Source organism: Salvelinus fontinalis, chromosome 3 (assembly GCF_029448725.1).
Source record: "Salvelinus fontinalis isolate EN_2023a chromosome 3, ASM2944872v1, whole genome shotgun sequence".
Lineage (NCBI taxonomy): Eukaryota > Metazoa > Chordata > Actinopteri > Salmoniformes > Salmonidae > Salvelinus > Salvelinus fontinalis.
In genome coordinates, this window is record NC_074667.1 from 41,682,544 (window position 1) to 41,698,636 (window position 16,093).

At 44.6% G+C, this 16,093-nt stretch overlaps 2 protein-coding genes across 5 annotated transcripts; one reads left to right on the top strand and one right to left on the bottom strand.

Moving 5' to 3' along the window:
• Positions 1 to 6,673, top strand: LOC129848795 (transmembrane and coiled-coil domains protein 2-like). Of its 2 annotated transcripts, none has more exons than XM_055915899.1 (5): positions 1 to 366; positions 2,977 to 3,351; positions 4,007 to 4,614; positions 5,018 to 5,153; positions 5,277 to 6,673. In XM_055915899.1, the coding sequence occupies exons 1-5, from the start codon at positions 364 to 366 to the stop codon at positions 5,574 to 5,576; spliced, it is 1,422 nt and encodes a 473-aa protein (XP_055771874.1). In that variant the 5' UTR covers positions 1 to 363; the 3' UTR covers positions 5,577 to 6,673. The 2 variants fall into 2 exon arrangements, with proteins under 2 accessions (XP_055771874.1, XP_055771868.1); XM_055915893.1 differs by having other exon boundaries at positions 1 to 230.
• Positions 6,674 to 7,834: 1,161 nt separating this feature from the next.
• On the bottom strand, positions 7,835 to 15,992 carry usp49 (ubiquitin specific peptidase 49). 3 transcript variants are annotated; one of them, XM_055915857.1, is made up of 7 exons: positions 15,884 to 15,992; positions 14,506 to 14,619; positions 12,849 to 14,321; positions 12,443 to 12,653; positions 11,638 to 11,746; positions 11,170 to 11,375; positions 7,835 to 10,688 (listed from the first exon to the last, which is right to left on the bottom strand). In XM_055915857.1, the coding sequence occupies exons 3-7, from the start codon at positions 14,250 to 14,252 to the stop codon at positions 10,585 to 10,587; spliced, it is 2,034 nt and encodes a 677-aa protein (XP_055771832.1). In that variant the 5' UTR covers positions 14,253 to 14,321; positions 14,506 to 14,619; positions 15,884 to 15,992; the 3' UTR covers positions 7,835 to 10,584. The 3 variants fall into 3 exon arrangements, with proteins under 3 accessions (XP_055771832.1, XP_055771837.1, XP_055771823.1); XM_055915862.1 differs by having other exon boundaries at positions 14,919 to 15,974; XM_055915848.1 differs by having other exon boundaries at positions 14,506 to 15,974.
• Between the last annotated feature and the right edge of the window lie 101 nt (positions 15,993 to 16,093).

The window sequence follows — 16,093 nt, forward strand, 5'->3', positions numbered from 1 at the left end:
CTGTCCCCCCATCATCTGTGACTCAGCTCACACAGCTGCGATAGAGCAGGGCAGCTAACGTTTGAGAAGGGGAAAGAGAGGGAGGGAAAGAAAGAGAGAGACGCAGAGGCAGACAGAGCGAGCGTACAATATACAAAAGAGAGCAAGAGCAGAGAGAACGAGAGAAAGAGAGATGGAAGACAGGGAGGCTGCAGACATCTTTGCTATCAACAATGGAGCATGAAGCTCTGGTAAGGCGATAGGCAGACATTGGGGAGGGGAGTGACATTGAGGAGAGGGGGTCTCGTGTGACCACGGGGATGGTGGGGGGATGGGCCTCCAACATAGACCTGCAGTGGCACTGCCAATCTTGGATTAAACAGTATGGTAATGTTCTCAAATTAATCTGTCACTGCACAGGTTTTGTCTCATCATCCTTTTATGTTGACGTCAATTCTCATTGACACGGTGCATGTCTCCTCCTCACATGTGAAGACCCCTTTTTTTATGCCACCGCCGTCTGTCATCCCCCTGCTTCTGCTCTGGTTTCCAGGAACATCGGTCATTGCTCTGTGTGTGTGTGTGTTATTTTTGTCTTATTATCCATCCAGAGAGGAAGGAACATTGTGTATTTATTCCTCTCTTCATCAAGTCTGTAACTACATAAGCTTTTCATTAGCTCTCATTGGAATAAAAATAATAGATGAATAGCCTGGTATTGTAGTGCCTGCAGTCATTTGTCCTTTAAAATCATATGCTTATGTTTCAATGCAGCTACCTGATTGTAACCTACTTTCTTAATGTGTCGCCTTGCTTGTCAGTGGATCTGTTGGAAAATAGTTCAGGGCCGTTGGGCTTATCTGAGACCTCTTTCACATGCTAGTAAAATGCTATTAAAGCCTCAGTGGCCTGACTAGGTGAATTAGGGTAGCACTCACTGAGAGATGTGTGCTGTCAGTTGTCTTCCCTGGTTCCTGTCTGCTCTGCTGGGGTTGGTGACAGTAATGTTGTGATGTCTGCCCAGTCAACAGGGGGTAATAATTAAACACAACAAATCCCCCATCAGAAACAACTAGATGTTTTTTCATCCTATGTAAACAGTCCACAGATGGTTATGTCTTTCAGTTAGATCTTGTTACGAGGTTCATCACTGAGGGAGATTAGACCTCCATTGTTTGTTGAGCTGCCTGCCACGTTGCAGGGTTGAAGTGATGGAGTACCCTCCCAGGCTTATGTCATGCAGCATCACACCACTAAATCATACATCACACAAGCTTCAAAAGGATAGAATTGGTAGTGCAGATTTTTATACAAAGCAGGCGACTGTTGTGTTTTATTAACTAAAATAGCTAATAATCATGGTATGCATCATTGGCTTAGGCCTAACCCTCATCATCACCATCATCAGGGCAATGTGTTAAGATATTCATGTGTTAAAAATATACACGATATATACAAAAGTATGTGGATGCCCCTTAAAATTAGTGGATTCGGCTATTTCAGCCACACCCATTGCTGACAGGTGTATACAATCGAGCACACAGCCATGCAATCTCCATAGACAAACATTGACAGTAGAATGGCCTTACTGAAGAGCTCAGTGACTTTCAATGTGGCACTGTCATAGGATGCCACCTTTCCAACAAGCCAGTTTGACAAATTTCTGCCCTGCTACAGCTGCCCGGGTCAACTGTAAGTGCTGTTATTGTCTAAGAGCAACAACGGTTCAGCTGCGAAGTGGTAGGCCACACAAGCACACAGAACGGGACCGCTGAAGTGCATAATGCGTAAAAATCGCCTTTAACACTCACTACCGAGTTCCAAACTGCCTCTGGAAGCAATGTCAGCACAATAACTGTTCGTCGAGAGCTTCATGAAATGGGTTTCCATGGCCGAGCACAAGCTTAAGTTCACCACGCGCAATGCCAAGCCTCGGCTGGAGTGGTGTAAAGCTCGTCGCCATTGGACTCTGGACCAGTGGAAACTCGTTCACTGGAGTGATGAATCACGCCTCACCGTCTGGCAGTTCACCCCCAATGCATAGTGCCAACTAAAGTTTGCTGGAGGAGGAATAATGGTCTGGGGCTGTTTTTCATGTTTTGGGCTAGGCCACTTAGTTCCAATGAAGGGAAATCTTAACGCTACAGCATACAATAACATTCTAGACGATTTTGTGCTTCCAACTTTGTGGCAACAGTTTGGGGAAGGCCCTTTCCTGTTTCAGCATGACAATGCCCCCGTGCACAAAGCGAGGTCCATACAGAAATGGTTTGTCGAGATCGGTGTGGAAGAACTTGACTTGACAACCCCATCGAACACCTTTGAGATGATTTGTTACACCGACTTTGAGCCAGGCCTAATTGCCAAATATCAGTGCCTGACCTCACTAATGCTCTTGTGTGCCTGAATGGAAGCAAGTCCCTGCAGCAATGTTCCAACATCAAGTGGAAAGCATTCCCAGAAGAGTGGAGGCTGTTATAGCAGCAAAGGGGGGACTAACTCCATATTAATGGCCAGGATTTTGGAATGAGATGTTCGACGAGCAGGTGTCCACATACTTTTGGTCATGTAGTGTATATATTTTGCGTTTACATGTACAGTATGCACTGTGAAAACACTTTTATTGAGTAAACCGTGATGGGAATGAGATCTGTTTATTAAAGCTAGTGTCCTTAGTTACTACATCCATTTTGGTATTATAAATTAATGATATATACCCATTGATTTCTTGAAGATAAAATATATAAATGCCTCATGAGTTTGGTTCAACTGTCGTTCCCTATCAGAACCCAAAATATACATTAACTTGTTTTACTCCAAATGTTTGAAAACAATGTAAATGTAAACAAACACTGTATAGCCTCATGGCTAGATGGTCAGTCCTTGCATCCATAGCACTGTTTATGAATTTGAGAGTGGTTACTTCACATCAATCATGGCAACCACTTTCTTTCTGTCTGTGTACTCTGTTACCCCCCCCCCCCCTTCCCTGCTTAGCTGGATAAAAGCGAAGGGACAACGTTGTGCCTGCCTCCCTCAGCCAGCCATGGTGGCTCTGACAGTAACATCAGCTTGGATGGGGCCGGGGTGGGGGCTGAAGGTTCAGGGGTCGTCGATCCGCAACGAACGCGGCTCGCTCTGGAGCACCTGCAGCAGAAGATCCTGAAAATCACTGAGCAGATTCGCATAGAACAGGAGGCGCGAGATGACAACGTAGCTGAGTACCTGAAGCTGGCCCACAACGCAGACAAGCTGCAGGCCTCGCGCATCAAACAGGTGTTTGAGAAGAAGAACCAGAGGTCTGCACAGACCATCGCCCACCTGCACAAGAAGCTAGATCACTACCACAAAAAGCTGAAGGAGATAGAGCAGGTGATTGTGTGTTTTACCCTGACTGCTGCTTTCTGACGAGATGATATGTTGTCACTTTCTGAGTAGGGTTGGACGGTACCTACATTACCATGTTGATTCCCATATCATTTTTGTGGAAGTAGTGCCGTAACAGCGGGTAGTCAAAAATACCTATATCAATACCTGGGTTTGAAAAAACAAGACATGAGATGTCACTTATTCACTATCAAAAGAAAAACTTGTATAATAGAAGAACAAATAAGAATGATTAGCTTTATCTTTCAACCACTACACACATTGATTGCAGGTATTTATTTAAAAAGTGCAAATATTGACCATTTCCATGGTATTGTAAATCATATCACCAGTACTTCAAAATACCTTGGTATACAGTATTATCATATACTTGCCCAACCCTATTCCTAACTAGATTATCTGAGTATTCGGTTCAGACTGTTACCTCTTATTGATGTGTTTATGTTCTCTGATCGCCATCCTCTGTTATCTCACCTCCACCATTCCACTTTTATTTCCATCCCTCACCACTTCTCCATCCATATATCTACTGCTCCTTCACATCCTGTCAATCTATTTCCCTCCTCTTCCCCCTGCCCCATTTCTTTTCATTTCTCCCTCTCATCTTCCATCCCCCGTCCTCCCTCTACCCTCCTTATAGAATGGTCCAGCTCGTCAGCCTAAGGATGTGCTGCGGGACATGCAACAGGGGCTGAAGGACATGGGGGCCAATGTACGAGCAGGGTTCCATGGCTTTGGCGGGGGTATGGTAGATGGGGTCAAAGGAGGGGTGGAAGGGGTCAAAGGAGCTGTGGTGTCTAAGCCACGAGAGTTCGCCAGCTTGATCCGCAACAAATTTGGCAGTGCAGACAACATCTCCCACCTCATAGAGGACGGGGTGGGAGGGCACTCGGAGGACGTGCCTGCTCAAAGAGCCCTGAGTGGCAGTGCCACCCTGGTCTCCAGCCCCAAGTACGGTAGCGACGACGAGTGCTCCAGTGCCTCCTCTGGCTCAGCGCCAGGCAGTCACTCAGGTTGGGCTGGGGGAGGAGGTGGGATGTCGGAGCATGGGCAGGCTGGCCTGGGGAGCCCCAGACTGGAAGGGCACCACCACCACCACATCCACAGCTCCTGGGACACTCTGCTGGAAGGCCTGCAGGAGATCAAGGCCAGCCAGGCCCACATGGAGGATGCCATCGAGGACATGAAGAGTCAGCTGCAGAGTGACTACTCCTACATGACCCAGTGCCTACAGGAAGAGAGATACAGGTAAAAACCAACACCTAGGCCAAGACACAGAGCATGAAATGAGAGTTGTTGGTATACATTGTTCTCACACTAACTGCTGAACAAGCTGATTTGCTTTTAGCTTGTTTCAGACCAGCAGTGTAAATCATGTTCAGTGTTTTCACTCTACATGATTTATGCTGAATGATATTCATGAGGATAATTAAATAGGTCAGTAAAACTGGTACAACAGGTTTGGTACATTTCAAATTGTCAAAATCAGAAGTAGTTGTTATAACACATCAAATCGATTCTCAAATTAAGTGGATTGAGGTACACCTTGAAAACACCATAAATATGTACAAATCTTTCTCTAACTCGTTGAATTGGTCTTCACTTTGCTGGTTTAAATTATACATAGATTTTTATCTATCTTTCTTTTTAGGTACGAGCGACTGGAAGAGCAGCTGAATGACTTGACAGAGCTGCACCAGAACGAGATGACTAATCTGAAACAGGAGCTGGCCAGCATAGAGGAGAAAGTGGCCTACCAGTCCTATGAGAGAGCCAGAGACATTCAGGTAGATACTTGGATTTACAGTATAATATGTAGTAAGATAGCACAATACTTTTTCTGTATGACTCCAGAAATGAACCCCTAATTCTGTTGTAACTTTGTGTTTGTGTGGTGTGTATACATGCAGGAAGCAGTGGAGTCGTGCCTGACTCGCATCACTAAGTTAGAGCTCCAGCAGCAGCAGCAGCAGGTGGTGCAGTTGGAGGGTGTGGAGAACGCCAACGCCCGCGCCTTACTGGGCAAACTTATCAACATCATCCTGGCACTCATGGCTGTAGTGCTGGTCTTTGTCTCCACCCTGGCCAATTTCATCACCCCACTCATGAAGACCCGAGCACGGGTGGCCGCCACGGTCATGCTGGCCCTTTTCCTGTTCATCCTCTGGAAGCACTGGGACTTCCTGGAGCTGTGGCTACTGCCCAGCTGAGCTCCCCACAGCCAATCACCCACTCCCTTGTGTCTGAGTGACCAGGATGTGGACAGAGGGACCAGATTGATACACTAAGCTGCCCCAGACAAACTAAAAGTCTGGAACTCAGTCATATTTCTGAAAGGGAACCGTTGCACTTTTTTCATAGGGTTTATGCTTGGAGAGTTGTACTTATGAGTGTTGTAAGGCACAACACTTTTTCTTTACAAAGCAACTGAAGAAGACTCCCTTTGGATGGCAGATGGTGGCCATTTTTGGTTGAGATAGAGACTTTTAAGGAGGTGATTTAATGGTGATTACAAGGAACCCGAGAAACTATCTGCCTGGTCGCTTGGCAACTCAAGCATTTGCTCTTTCTCTTGACTAATCTAGTGGCGTCAACTCACCATCGTAGTCACTATGATTTCATTACAATTTGAGAATTCATGTTGAAATTCTTTGACACATCTCAAAAAATTGTAGTATAGGCCTACACTTAGAAGTGATAATAGATAGAATAACAAATTATGCTTTGCTAAACCATGTTTGCTGTTACAGTTCCTTTGTATTGAGCCAATTGTATATTTGGAGGACATGGCTAAGCAAAAGGATTGCTTTTTTGCTGAATGTTAGGGTATGTACTACTCATGCATGTCCTCACTTGTGCATTTATACCTGTGTGATGCACTTGGCATGAGTAACATTCCAACACCAACAGAAATACACGTTGCTCTTTTCTCATTATTCTGTTGTCTATAGATAGTTTGTACCTAAATGTTCTTCTCCATATTAATTCTAAAACAGTCAACTAAATCACTTCTGGTGTTTAAACTACACTTTTTGGGTGCATCAATCGTTTTCGTCTCTTATGTGATGTAAAGAAGAACTTTGGAGGGCCAGGACGTATTCTGGTGAGATGGATCCTCACAACTACTGAACGATCTATTAGCTATTCTGAGCATCAATGCCATTTCATAACCACTGTTGTAGAGCAGCTAAGAATCTATGTAACGTCAGATTCACAGCATGTTTGACCATTGCTTCCATATTTCTATCCAGTTTGCTAACTCCATCACAACTCTGTTTCATTCTTAATAAATCAATTCTGAAACGATGCTAATGTTGCATGATATTGGAAAGTCGGATGGTTTTCATGGAACTGTGTATATCTAACAGTATCGACTAGAGAGAATAATAATACTAAGTAATCAGTGATAACCTGTAATCTGTATCATGAAAAAGGTACTAATTTCAAAGACAATCCCTCAACGTACCCCCCTGCAAAATTGAACTCCAGGCTGGTTCAAGCTTAAGGTTTCTATATCAACTCCCTGTAGGAGACAGTTTGTTTAAGCAGTAACCTATAATAAGTGCATCTTTTTACTAATCGAGTGTCCATCATGGGCAGGCAGCGTAGCCTAGTGGTTAGAGCATTGGACTAGTAACCGAAAGGTTGCTAGATTGAATCCTTGAGCTGACAATGTACAAATCTGTCGTTCTGCCCCTGAACAAGGCAGTTAACCCACTGTTCCAAATTCTTATTTTCAATCCTCCGTCATTGAAAAGAAGAATTTGTTCTTAACTGACTTGCCTAGTTAAATAAAAGGTACAAAATAAATAAAACAATTCAGTGTGGGTTGAGTTTACAATTGGTTTCACTTCTAAAATACTGTATGTGCTTAGACATGCAGTGAACAGCCTCAAAGTAATGCAGTGAACAGCCTCTAAAAATAATTCTCTAATCCTTTAATCCACATATGTGACCAGGTGAAAGGTAACCAATTGGATTTCAAATGGTTTGGGATAAACACATATGTTTGTTCTGTTGCCAAAATGTAAGAGTTCACTGTTCTTAGCAACAGTACAAAATAAACTAACTATGGAACACTTAAAGGATAAGACTGAGCCCAAAAAAAAACGATTTGTCATGGTTGCCAGGTGCAGTTAGACTTCCCATGATCAATTTACAAAAATAATATCCATATTTTCCACCAGGAGGTGCCTTTGTGCAGATGAAACTCACCTATGGGATTGTGGATATGGATATTATTTTTGTAAATTGATCAAGGGAGGTCTTACATGTTCAAGGGAATTCTTATTGGATGTGCTAGTAGTTACCGCGACAAAATCAAGAACTTCACTGAACCTGAAAAATGTACTCTAGAAAAACACAGTAAGCTAATATAGTGAGAAACACTGACAGTTTAAGACAGCCATCAATGTAAGAGGGTACAGCTGGTAGTACATTAACAAAATATGCAAGTGACACACAAATGTAAGTATTTTCTTGTTTTTTAATCATTGTCAGGCAAACCCCATATGACAATTACATTGATGACAGGTGCTTTTACAATACAGAAGAGATCATGACAGGCCCATGGAAAGGCCATACCTGACCTTAAAAAGTAAGACATTCATCGTCATTAGATTATTCCAACTTTTACAGTTCACATAAATGAATTTTGTACACTGAACAAAAATATAAATGCAACATGTAAAGTGTTGGTCCCATGTTTCATGAGCGGAAATAAAAGATCCCAGAACTGTTCCATACACACAAAAGCATATTTCTCTCAAATTCTGTGCACAAATTGGTTTACATCCCTGTTAGTGAGCATTTCTCCTTTGCCAAGATAATCCATTCACCTGACAGGGGTGGCATATCAATAAACTGATTAAACAGCATGATCATTACACAGGTGAACCTTGTGCTAGGGACAATAAAAGGCCACTAAAATGTGCAGTTTTGTCACAACACAAAGCTACAGATGTCTTACGTTGAGGCAGCATGCAATTGGCATGCTGCCTCAACGTAATTGCAATTGGCATGTTGACTATAAGAAAGTAGATGAAACTGTGGGTTTGCACAACCAAAGAATTTCTGCACAAACTGTCAGAAACCGTCTCGGGGAAGCTCATCTGCATGCACACCATGGTCTTGACCTGACTGCAGTTCAGGGTCGTTACTCGACCAGTGGGCAAATAATAATCTTCCATGGCCACTGGCATGCTAGAGAAGTGTACTCTTCACGGATGAATCCCGGTTTCAACTGTACCGGGCAGATGGCAGACAGTGTGTATGGCATTGTGTGGGTGAGCGGTTTGCTGATTTCAACGTTGTGAACAGAGTGGCGGTGGGGTTATGGTATGGGCAGGCATAAGCTAGGACAAGGAACACAATTGCATTTTATTGATGGCAATTTAAATGCAGAGATACCGTGCCGAGATCCTGCGGCTCGTTGTCGTGCCATTCAGCCGCCGCCTTCACCTAATGTTTCAGTATGATAATGCACGGCCCCATGTTACAAGGATCTGCACAGAATTCCTGGAAGCTGAAAATGCCACAGTTCTTTCATGGCCTGCTTACGCACCAGACATGTCACCCATTGAGCATGTTTGGGATGCTCTGGATTGAAGTGTACGACAGCGTGTTCAAGTTCCCAACAACATCCAGGAACTTCACACAGCCATTGAAGAGGAGTGGGACAACATTCCACAGGCCACAATCAACAGCCTGATAAATTCTATGCGAAGGAGATGTGTTGAGATGAGGCAAATAGTGTTCACACCAGATACTGACTGGTTTTCTGATCCACACCCCTACTTTTCTTTTTTAAGGTATCTGTGACCAACCTATGCATATCTGTATTCTCAGTCATGTGAAATCCATAGATTAGGGGCTAATGAATTCATTTAAATTGACTGATTTCCTTATATATACTCTAACTCAGTAAAATGTTTGAAATTGTTGCATGTTGCGTTTATATTTTTGTTCCGTGTATTTGATTCATATCAAGACCAGCAGTACAATAACTCTTGAGAACCTGGCAAACTAAGACCCCAAATAGAAACAGCAGAGTAGAAAAAAACTACGTATTACAAAGCTGAAGAATTCCTGATTTATCTTGATTTCATGTCATGATGTCACATATATTGCTTGCAGGTGCTCCACTCCAGTGAAATGGATACCCCTCTTAACCCAAACAATTATCCCAACAACACACTCTCCAATATCTCAGTCCTTTGTTCATTCTTCCATCCATTTCTACCCATGAACAGAGTTACAGTGCACCGGACTCCAACCAGAGCCTAAACTAACCTCTACAATTAAGGTAGGAGGAGAAGAGAGCTGCCACATGACATAGAAGTCAATAAAAGATCAGAAGGAGCCCATTGATCATGGGATCAACGAACTAAGCCCCTCCTCCATAAAGGTGCAGCATGACGCCAGTTGGCCCAATACAATTCCCATCCATCTCCAGAGTAGCTTTCTACCACACAACTCCATACCTCTGTTCAAGGTAGGGAAACGGAGTACATACAGGAATATCTACACACCATCTATACCGTTCATTCTGTTGGCCCAGACCAAGGCCTTAAAGCCTGAGATATCCACAGCAGAACGTGTCAGAACGAGAGAGGTCATAGTGAGATACAGATGACACTGGGTTGGAGACTAAAATGCCCTTGGCTGACATCTCATTGTGGTTGAGAATACAGAACAGAGGTAGGCTAGGCAACATTGGTTATGGAGTGTCTGATAGTATCTGCAGGCTTAATCCACCCAGGCTCTGAATCACCTGATGCAATTAATAATCCTTGATCCTGAGCCACAAAGGGAAACTCAATTAGTTTAGCCACAGAATAATTCCTATTCCGTTCCAAATGGCTGGTGTTCATCACCCCAGGAGGGAGATAACTTGCGTCATCCTCCACCAATGTTTAACTCCTGTACAATGTAAAGCACTTTGACACCTGGTGAAAAATATAACTAACCGTGATCAACATTGCCTTCCCTTGTGGTACAACGTTCAGTAGCTCTCACATGGCTGTTAGCATACCAGACTCAAGAAATGTGGGCTGAGTTGTTTCAAGCCAAGGGAAATCTAGGTGTAAACCAGGATTTAGCCTGGTAGAGGGAGTATAACATGCCCAGGCAGACCTCTAGGCAACAGACACAGATATAGGTCTCAGTCCCCCAGACCAGGTAGTACACCTTGGTCTAGGGTGTAGGAGGGAGAGGGCCCTAGGCAGACCTCTGGGTATAGAACAAAATGTAGGCCTGAGTGTTGCACACCTCCTCCACACTGCACACGTTCATCTCAGAGTCATTACAGTGGACCCAGAAACCTGGAAACACACACAGGGAGAGGGCTGGTTACGGCTTGGCAAACTGTGCCACCTACAGTCCCAACAGCAACTCATGTAATCTCACAGTATCAGGTTATACAGGGCAACAGGTAGCCTAGTGGTTAGAGTGTTGGACTTGTAACCGAAAGGTTGCAAGATCAAATCCCCGAGCTGACAAGGTAAAAATCTGTCGTTCTGCCCCTGAACAATGCAGTTAATCCACTGTTCCTAGGCCGTCATTGAAAATAACTATTTGTTCTTAACTGACTTGCCTAGTTAAAGGTTAAAAAAAAATCAAATAAAAAATACTCGGAGCAAAACGTTTATGAGAGTCAACTGCACTACACAACTAAACATTTGACCAATTCATCATGTTTTTAAATCTGAAAAGACCAAGTGAAAATCCTGCCTAAACTACAGGCTATTCTAAGACAGAGTTGTTAGCTTGGATGCAAGTTTCTGGTATCTTGGTCCCACTTACCTCCCTCAGTGTTGTAGCAGTATGCAGTGTAGTGCCCTGAGCCAAAGCCTTTCCCATGGTGCATGACTACAGCAGACAGGTCGTAGGTGTAGCCCTCTCTGTGAACCGACTGGCCCGAGTCTGTGCAGCAGTAGGGCTCTATGTTCAAAACCTGGTCAAAGGCCACATGGACGCCAATCTTCTCCCTGTGGTTCCGGCCTGACCATCTGTCACAGAACAGGGATTGGTTATCTTATGCTTGTCCTTGCTACAAGACATCCCCTTGCAGAAATATACAATCCTATCAACTAAACCATAACACACATTTGGAAACCAAGAAGGACAGACAATTGGTGGGTGTAAATCTTGACTGTGTAAGCAGACTATGTCTTCAAATGCAATAGACAAACTGGGTGTTTGAATACATGCTTCCTGCAACTGTAATAAATGCTCTGAATGACCAGTATGTACTAAAGTTCAGGGGCTAACCTGAAGCGTTTGAGGTGCAGCCGTAGAACCTGAGGTAGGCGGTAGATCAGCAGCTGCTTACACGCCTCTGACAGAACCAGGGGCTTGTGGGACGTCTTCCGTCTTTTCCCTGACAATTATAAAAATACAGGTCACAGACGTGTAACATTTGTGTGACATGGAGGTACAGGACGTGACCACTATAAAAGCAGAACTACATTGTGATTACCCAAAAAGCAAAACTCAGTTTCACTTTCAATATCAATCAATTGGCAAATTAGTCAAATAAAATCTAGCCCGAAAAGAGACACACACACAATAGTGCTCCCCAGCTTGTAGTCCTAGAAAACGGAATTTAGTTACCTCGGGTTCATTCAGCCATTCCTATGGGGAAACACATACTTAGAAGATCTTATAGGTTTTGTTCTATGAGATAATATCAGTCAGTGAACATGATCTTTATGAATTATGACACCTTTGTGCTTTTTTAAAATGAAATGCTTAAAAATTCAAAAAGTGACTTCAGTTGATTAAGATCTCACAGAACAAAATGTATAAGATCTCCTAAGCTTGTGCTTATCACAGACCTTATTTTCAGCATGTATCCAAAACCTACAAAAACTCCATTAATTTCCCCATAGGCTTTGTCTAACAAACCATGGCGGCATTAGTGCCTACAAAAATATGCCATTACTATTGCTCTCTATAGGCCTACTTCCCTAACCATGATTCTGGTCGAATAGCTGAATAAAAAGAACAGCAAAACACAGTTCAGGAGGATTTGTCTATTGCATTAACAGACATTAGTCTCTGTCCCAGTACTAACTGTTGCAGTGGTTGCAAGCATAGATGCTGCCCTCCAGAGCCTCTGTCTCAGTGAACTTGGCCAGCATCTCAGTGAGGGAGCAGCTGCGCTGGTAGGCCAGAGACGCAGCCGAGCCCTTCTCCGTGCTGTGGTAGCGCTCCGGGAACTCCAGGGACAGGTCCCAGAATGGCTCCACCGTGTTTGACTTGTGCTTACAGGACAGACAAATCACCTGGAGGGATAACCAAGCAAACATTTCACCAAGGGTTTATTGTTTGAAAAAACAGACAGAGCCGCCATCTAAGTCCTGGTTTGCAACTGTGATTAATAAACAAGTGACTACCCTCAGCCATGATAGGGTGTTGAAGGTCAAACCTAAATGAATGTGTTGAGTACTGTTGACATGGGAATGAGTAGAGTCCCTTACCTGGCTGAGTAGCTGTCCGTGAAAGATTGTGTTGAGGACCTTGAGCACCTGCTTGGACAGCTTCCTCTGGGTGATAGGGATGACGATCCTGCGCTTGCTGCCCTCTGACTCCAGCTCTTGCTGCACCTTGTCCAACAGCTCACACAGGAACTCCTGGGCATCCTGCTGGTCGTAGCCACGGAACGCTGGGATCAGGTTCCACACAGAGTGCAGCATGGCAAAGGGCGACACCAACGACCATCGGCCAGACCACATGACCCTGAACAGTGTGTGCAGCTCGTGGCACAGTGACATCTGCTGGCGGGTGGAGGATCGCGGCTCCTTGGGCTGGACCAGCTCTGCTGCGTTTAGGCCGGGGGGCGAGCTCTGCTTGCTGACAGCAGGGAGACCCCCACTGGCTGCCTTCCCCATGCCACGTCCCAGAGGGCAGCCTGGTGTGGCTGCACTACCACTCCCCACCACAGCCCCAGCCACACCCTGGTTTGTCTTGGCTAGCAGCTCCTCAGTCTCACACATGTCCAATGTGAGGAAGCACTCCCTGAATTTCTGCAGGTGGCTCAGCACCTGTAAGATAGAGTTCATGTAGCACGTGTTCCCAAGGTTGCGTAGCCCAGTGACCCCCGGGGCCAGTCTACGACGGGTCGCTTTATGGGAGGAGTAGTACCTCCGTACTTTGAGTTTACGAGTCCTGCCATTGCTGGGGGGCTTCAGGGATAGAAGGGAGGGTTTTTTGGGCGGAGGCAGACGCTCCGGGGGGTCGCGGAACTTCAGGGGGATAAGTGTGATGGTTGAGCGGGGCGCCTGGGTGAGCAACCTGGCACTCTTCCTGGGCGGCACATTGGCCAGCTCTCCCATGAGTCTCCTCTTCATCTCATTCTTCTGGCGCCGGAACTCCTCCTTCTCCTGCTCGAGTTTCTCTTCCCGCTGGCTCTGTTCCTCCTGCTGCCGGTTCCTCCAGCGGCGCAGCATCTTCCCCAGCAGCACCTTCCTTCGGTGCCACAGGGCCGTCTGCATGGCAGGCTGGGGCCCGCTCTCGCCCACCCAGGGGTTGCAGTCACCCCCTGCAGAGGAGCGCAGGGAGCGCCTGCCAGGGCTACGCACAGTGGAGAGCGCCCCCCGCAGGAGCTTGAGGTCTCCTTCAGCATTGTCGTTGAGCACATAGTCTCCACAGGCGAAGCAGAAGACGTCCAGCTCCCGCACTTCCATGGCCAGGGGGTGGTTTGACTCCTGGAAGTGTTTGAGGGAGTGCTCTTCCATGAAGCGGCCACAGGCCACGTGAGAGCATTTGAGACAGGCCCACACCGACTCGGTGGTGCAGCAGTCCACGCAGCGCCATTTCTGTGAGTTGAGGATGGAGTGTTCGTGGCCTAGGCGAAGACGCCCCACGTGCTTACAGCGGTCCATCTCTCCAGATGCACATGTGCCTGCCCACAGCGTCAGGACACACGTCTCTGTGCCAAGCAGCAGCTCATCCTGCAGGAGGGAAAAGGAGATCAACTTCAGTAAATCACAGGGATAGAAATCAACCGCTTCATTTCAAATATGCTAAATACAAAATGTGTTCTCTATTTGAAAGTAAACTGACTGGTGTAGCGTGTGGAAAAAATTGAGGACCAAGAATATGAACTTGCACACCATGTAAGCTTGTTTTACTTACTGTAAAAAACACTGTGTGCTGATTTAAGTCAGTGTTCTTTCAACATAAGCAAAGGGACCTTCACAGGTGCAATCAATCAGCTTCACTCATGTCTGGTTCAGGATCCTGAATAAACTGAAAATAAAATCGGAAAAGAGGTTGTGCTTGTATAGCGAGTTTTTTTTACATAACAGTTGACAGATTGAGACATTAATTTGAGCAAAGCAAATACGTTTCTAACAAACTTAAAGCATGTTGCTAGTTCACTATGTCTGAACATTTACTCGACAGTTTCTTAGCAGAATTTAACACAGTTTATAAACAAATCATAATCATGTTAGGCAATTGAGTTGAGCAGTTTAACACTATTAGTCTGACTTAAAATGAAGAAACAATCGATTTATCCATAACAACAAAGGGATCAAACTGCATACTTTTTTTCCGCTGGTCAACATGCATTGGTTTGGCGACCAATCATTTCGTTCGATTCAAACTACTAACTAGCTAACTTAGGTTAGCAGTTTTCCATCTTAGCTTGCAAATGGCACCAGTTTTGCCATATAACGTGGCGTCTCGGCTCGTGCCACAATGAAAATGTAACGTTAGCTACTCCCTCCAGCTGACCACTCGACGCGGGTTAGAGTTTGTTCTTGTTCACTTAACTAGCAAGTTCCAACTTATTGTCATGTTTAATTAGCTATAACGTTACCTAGCTCGCCAATAGACAGATATCTAGCGACTTGTTGGTAACGTTAGCTAACGTTAACTACCCAGCTAGCTATGAAGGTTAGCTAGCTAGGGCGATTAAGTTTTACAACACATTCACTGTATTTCTTCAATCATTTGGCTAATGGTACAATAGCCGGCATTGTGATCAAATAAAGAAAATGTAAAATGTCCTCATAATGGCGTCCCTTATACCGGTGTAATGTATTTATTTAGTTTAACACATTGCAGAGAAACAATAGCCTGATGGCTAGCATTTGCTAAGCTAGCTAGGCTTGCTAGCCATCAGAACAAAGACTAGTCTGAAATCCACTCTTGTGAACACTGAACAACTTCTAGTTAATATGGTTGACTACACGGAGGGAAAAAAATCACTGCGGTTTTGTCATCTAACTAGCTAGCTAGAATCCACAGAGCCGCAATGTAAACAAAGCTAAATGTGTCGTATATAAACTTTTGAGTACATCTTCAAACAAAACACCGGGAGGTCAACATACAAATAAAGTCACAGATTCTCAGAAAACCTGCAATGTAGCTATCTAGCTAACGGTAACATGAACCCATAACTTTCAGAGGTTGACAAAACAGTACACGACAATGTCAGTAGTTGATCCATAAAATAACTGTTTGTTGTATTTGTAAAAAATACAAAATGAATTTCGCTTCTATTTACCGCCATCATCTGCACGCGAAAGCTGTTTTAGAGCTCGAGACAACCGAACTATTTCGGTCCTGGAATCAAGTCATTCTGATTGGATTGAACTGATCCCTCTTCCGTCGAGCTTTAGCTCTCATTGGTACAGACAGGATGTAGCGTTCATTACTATGGTCATGAAAAGATCCAAACTGATCGGATGGTTATTATTACCATACCAAACCATTT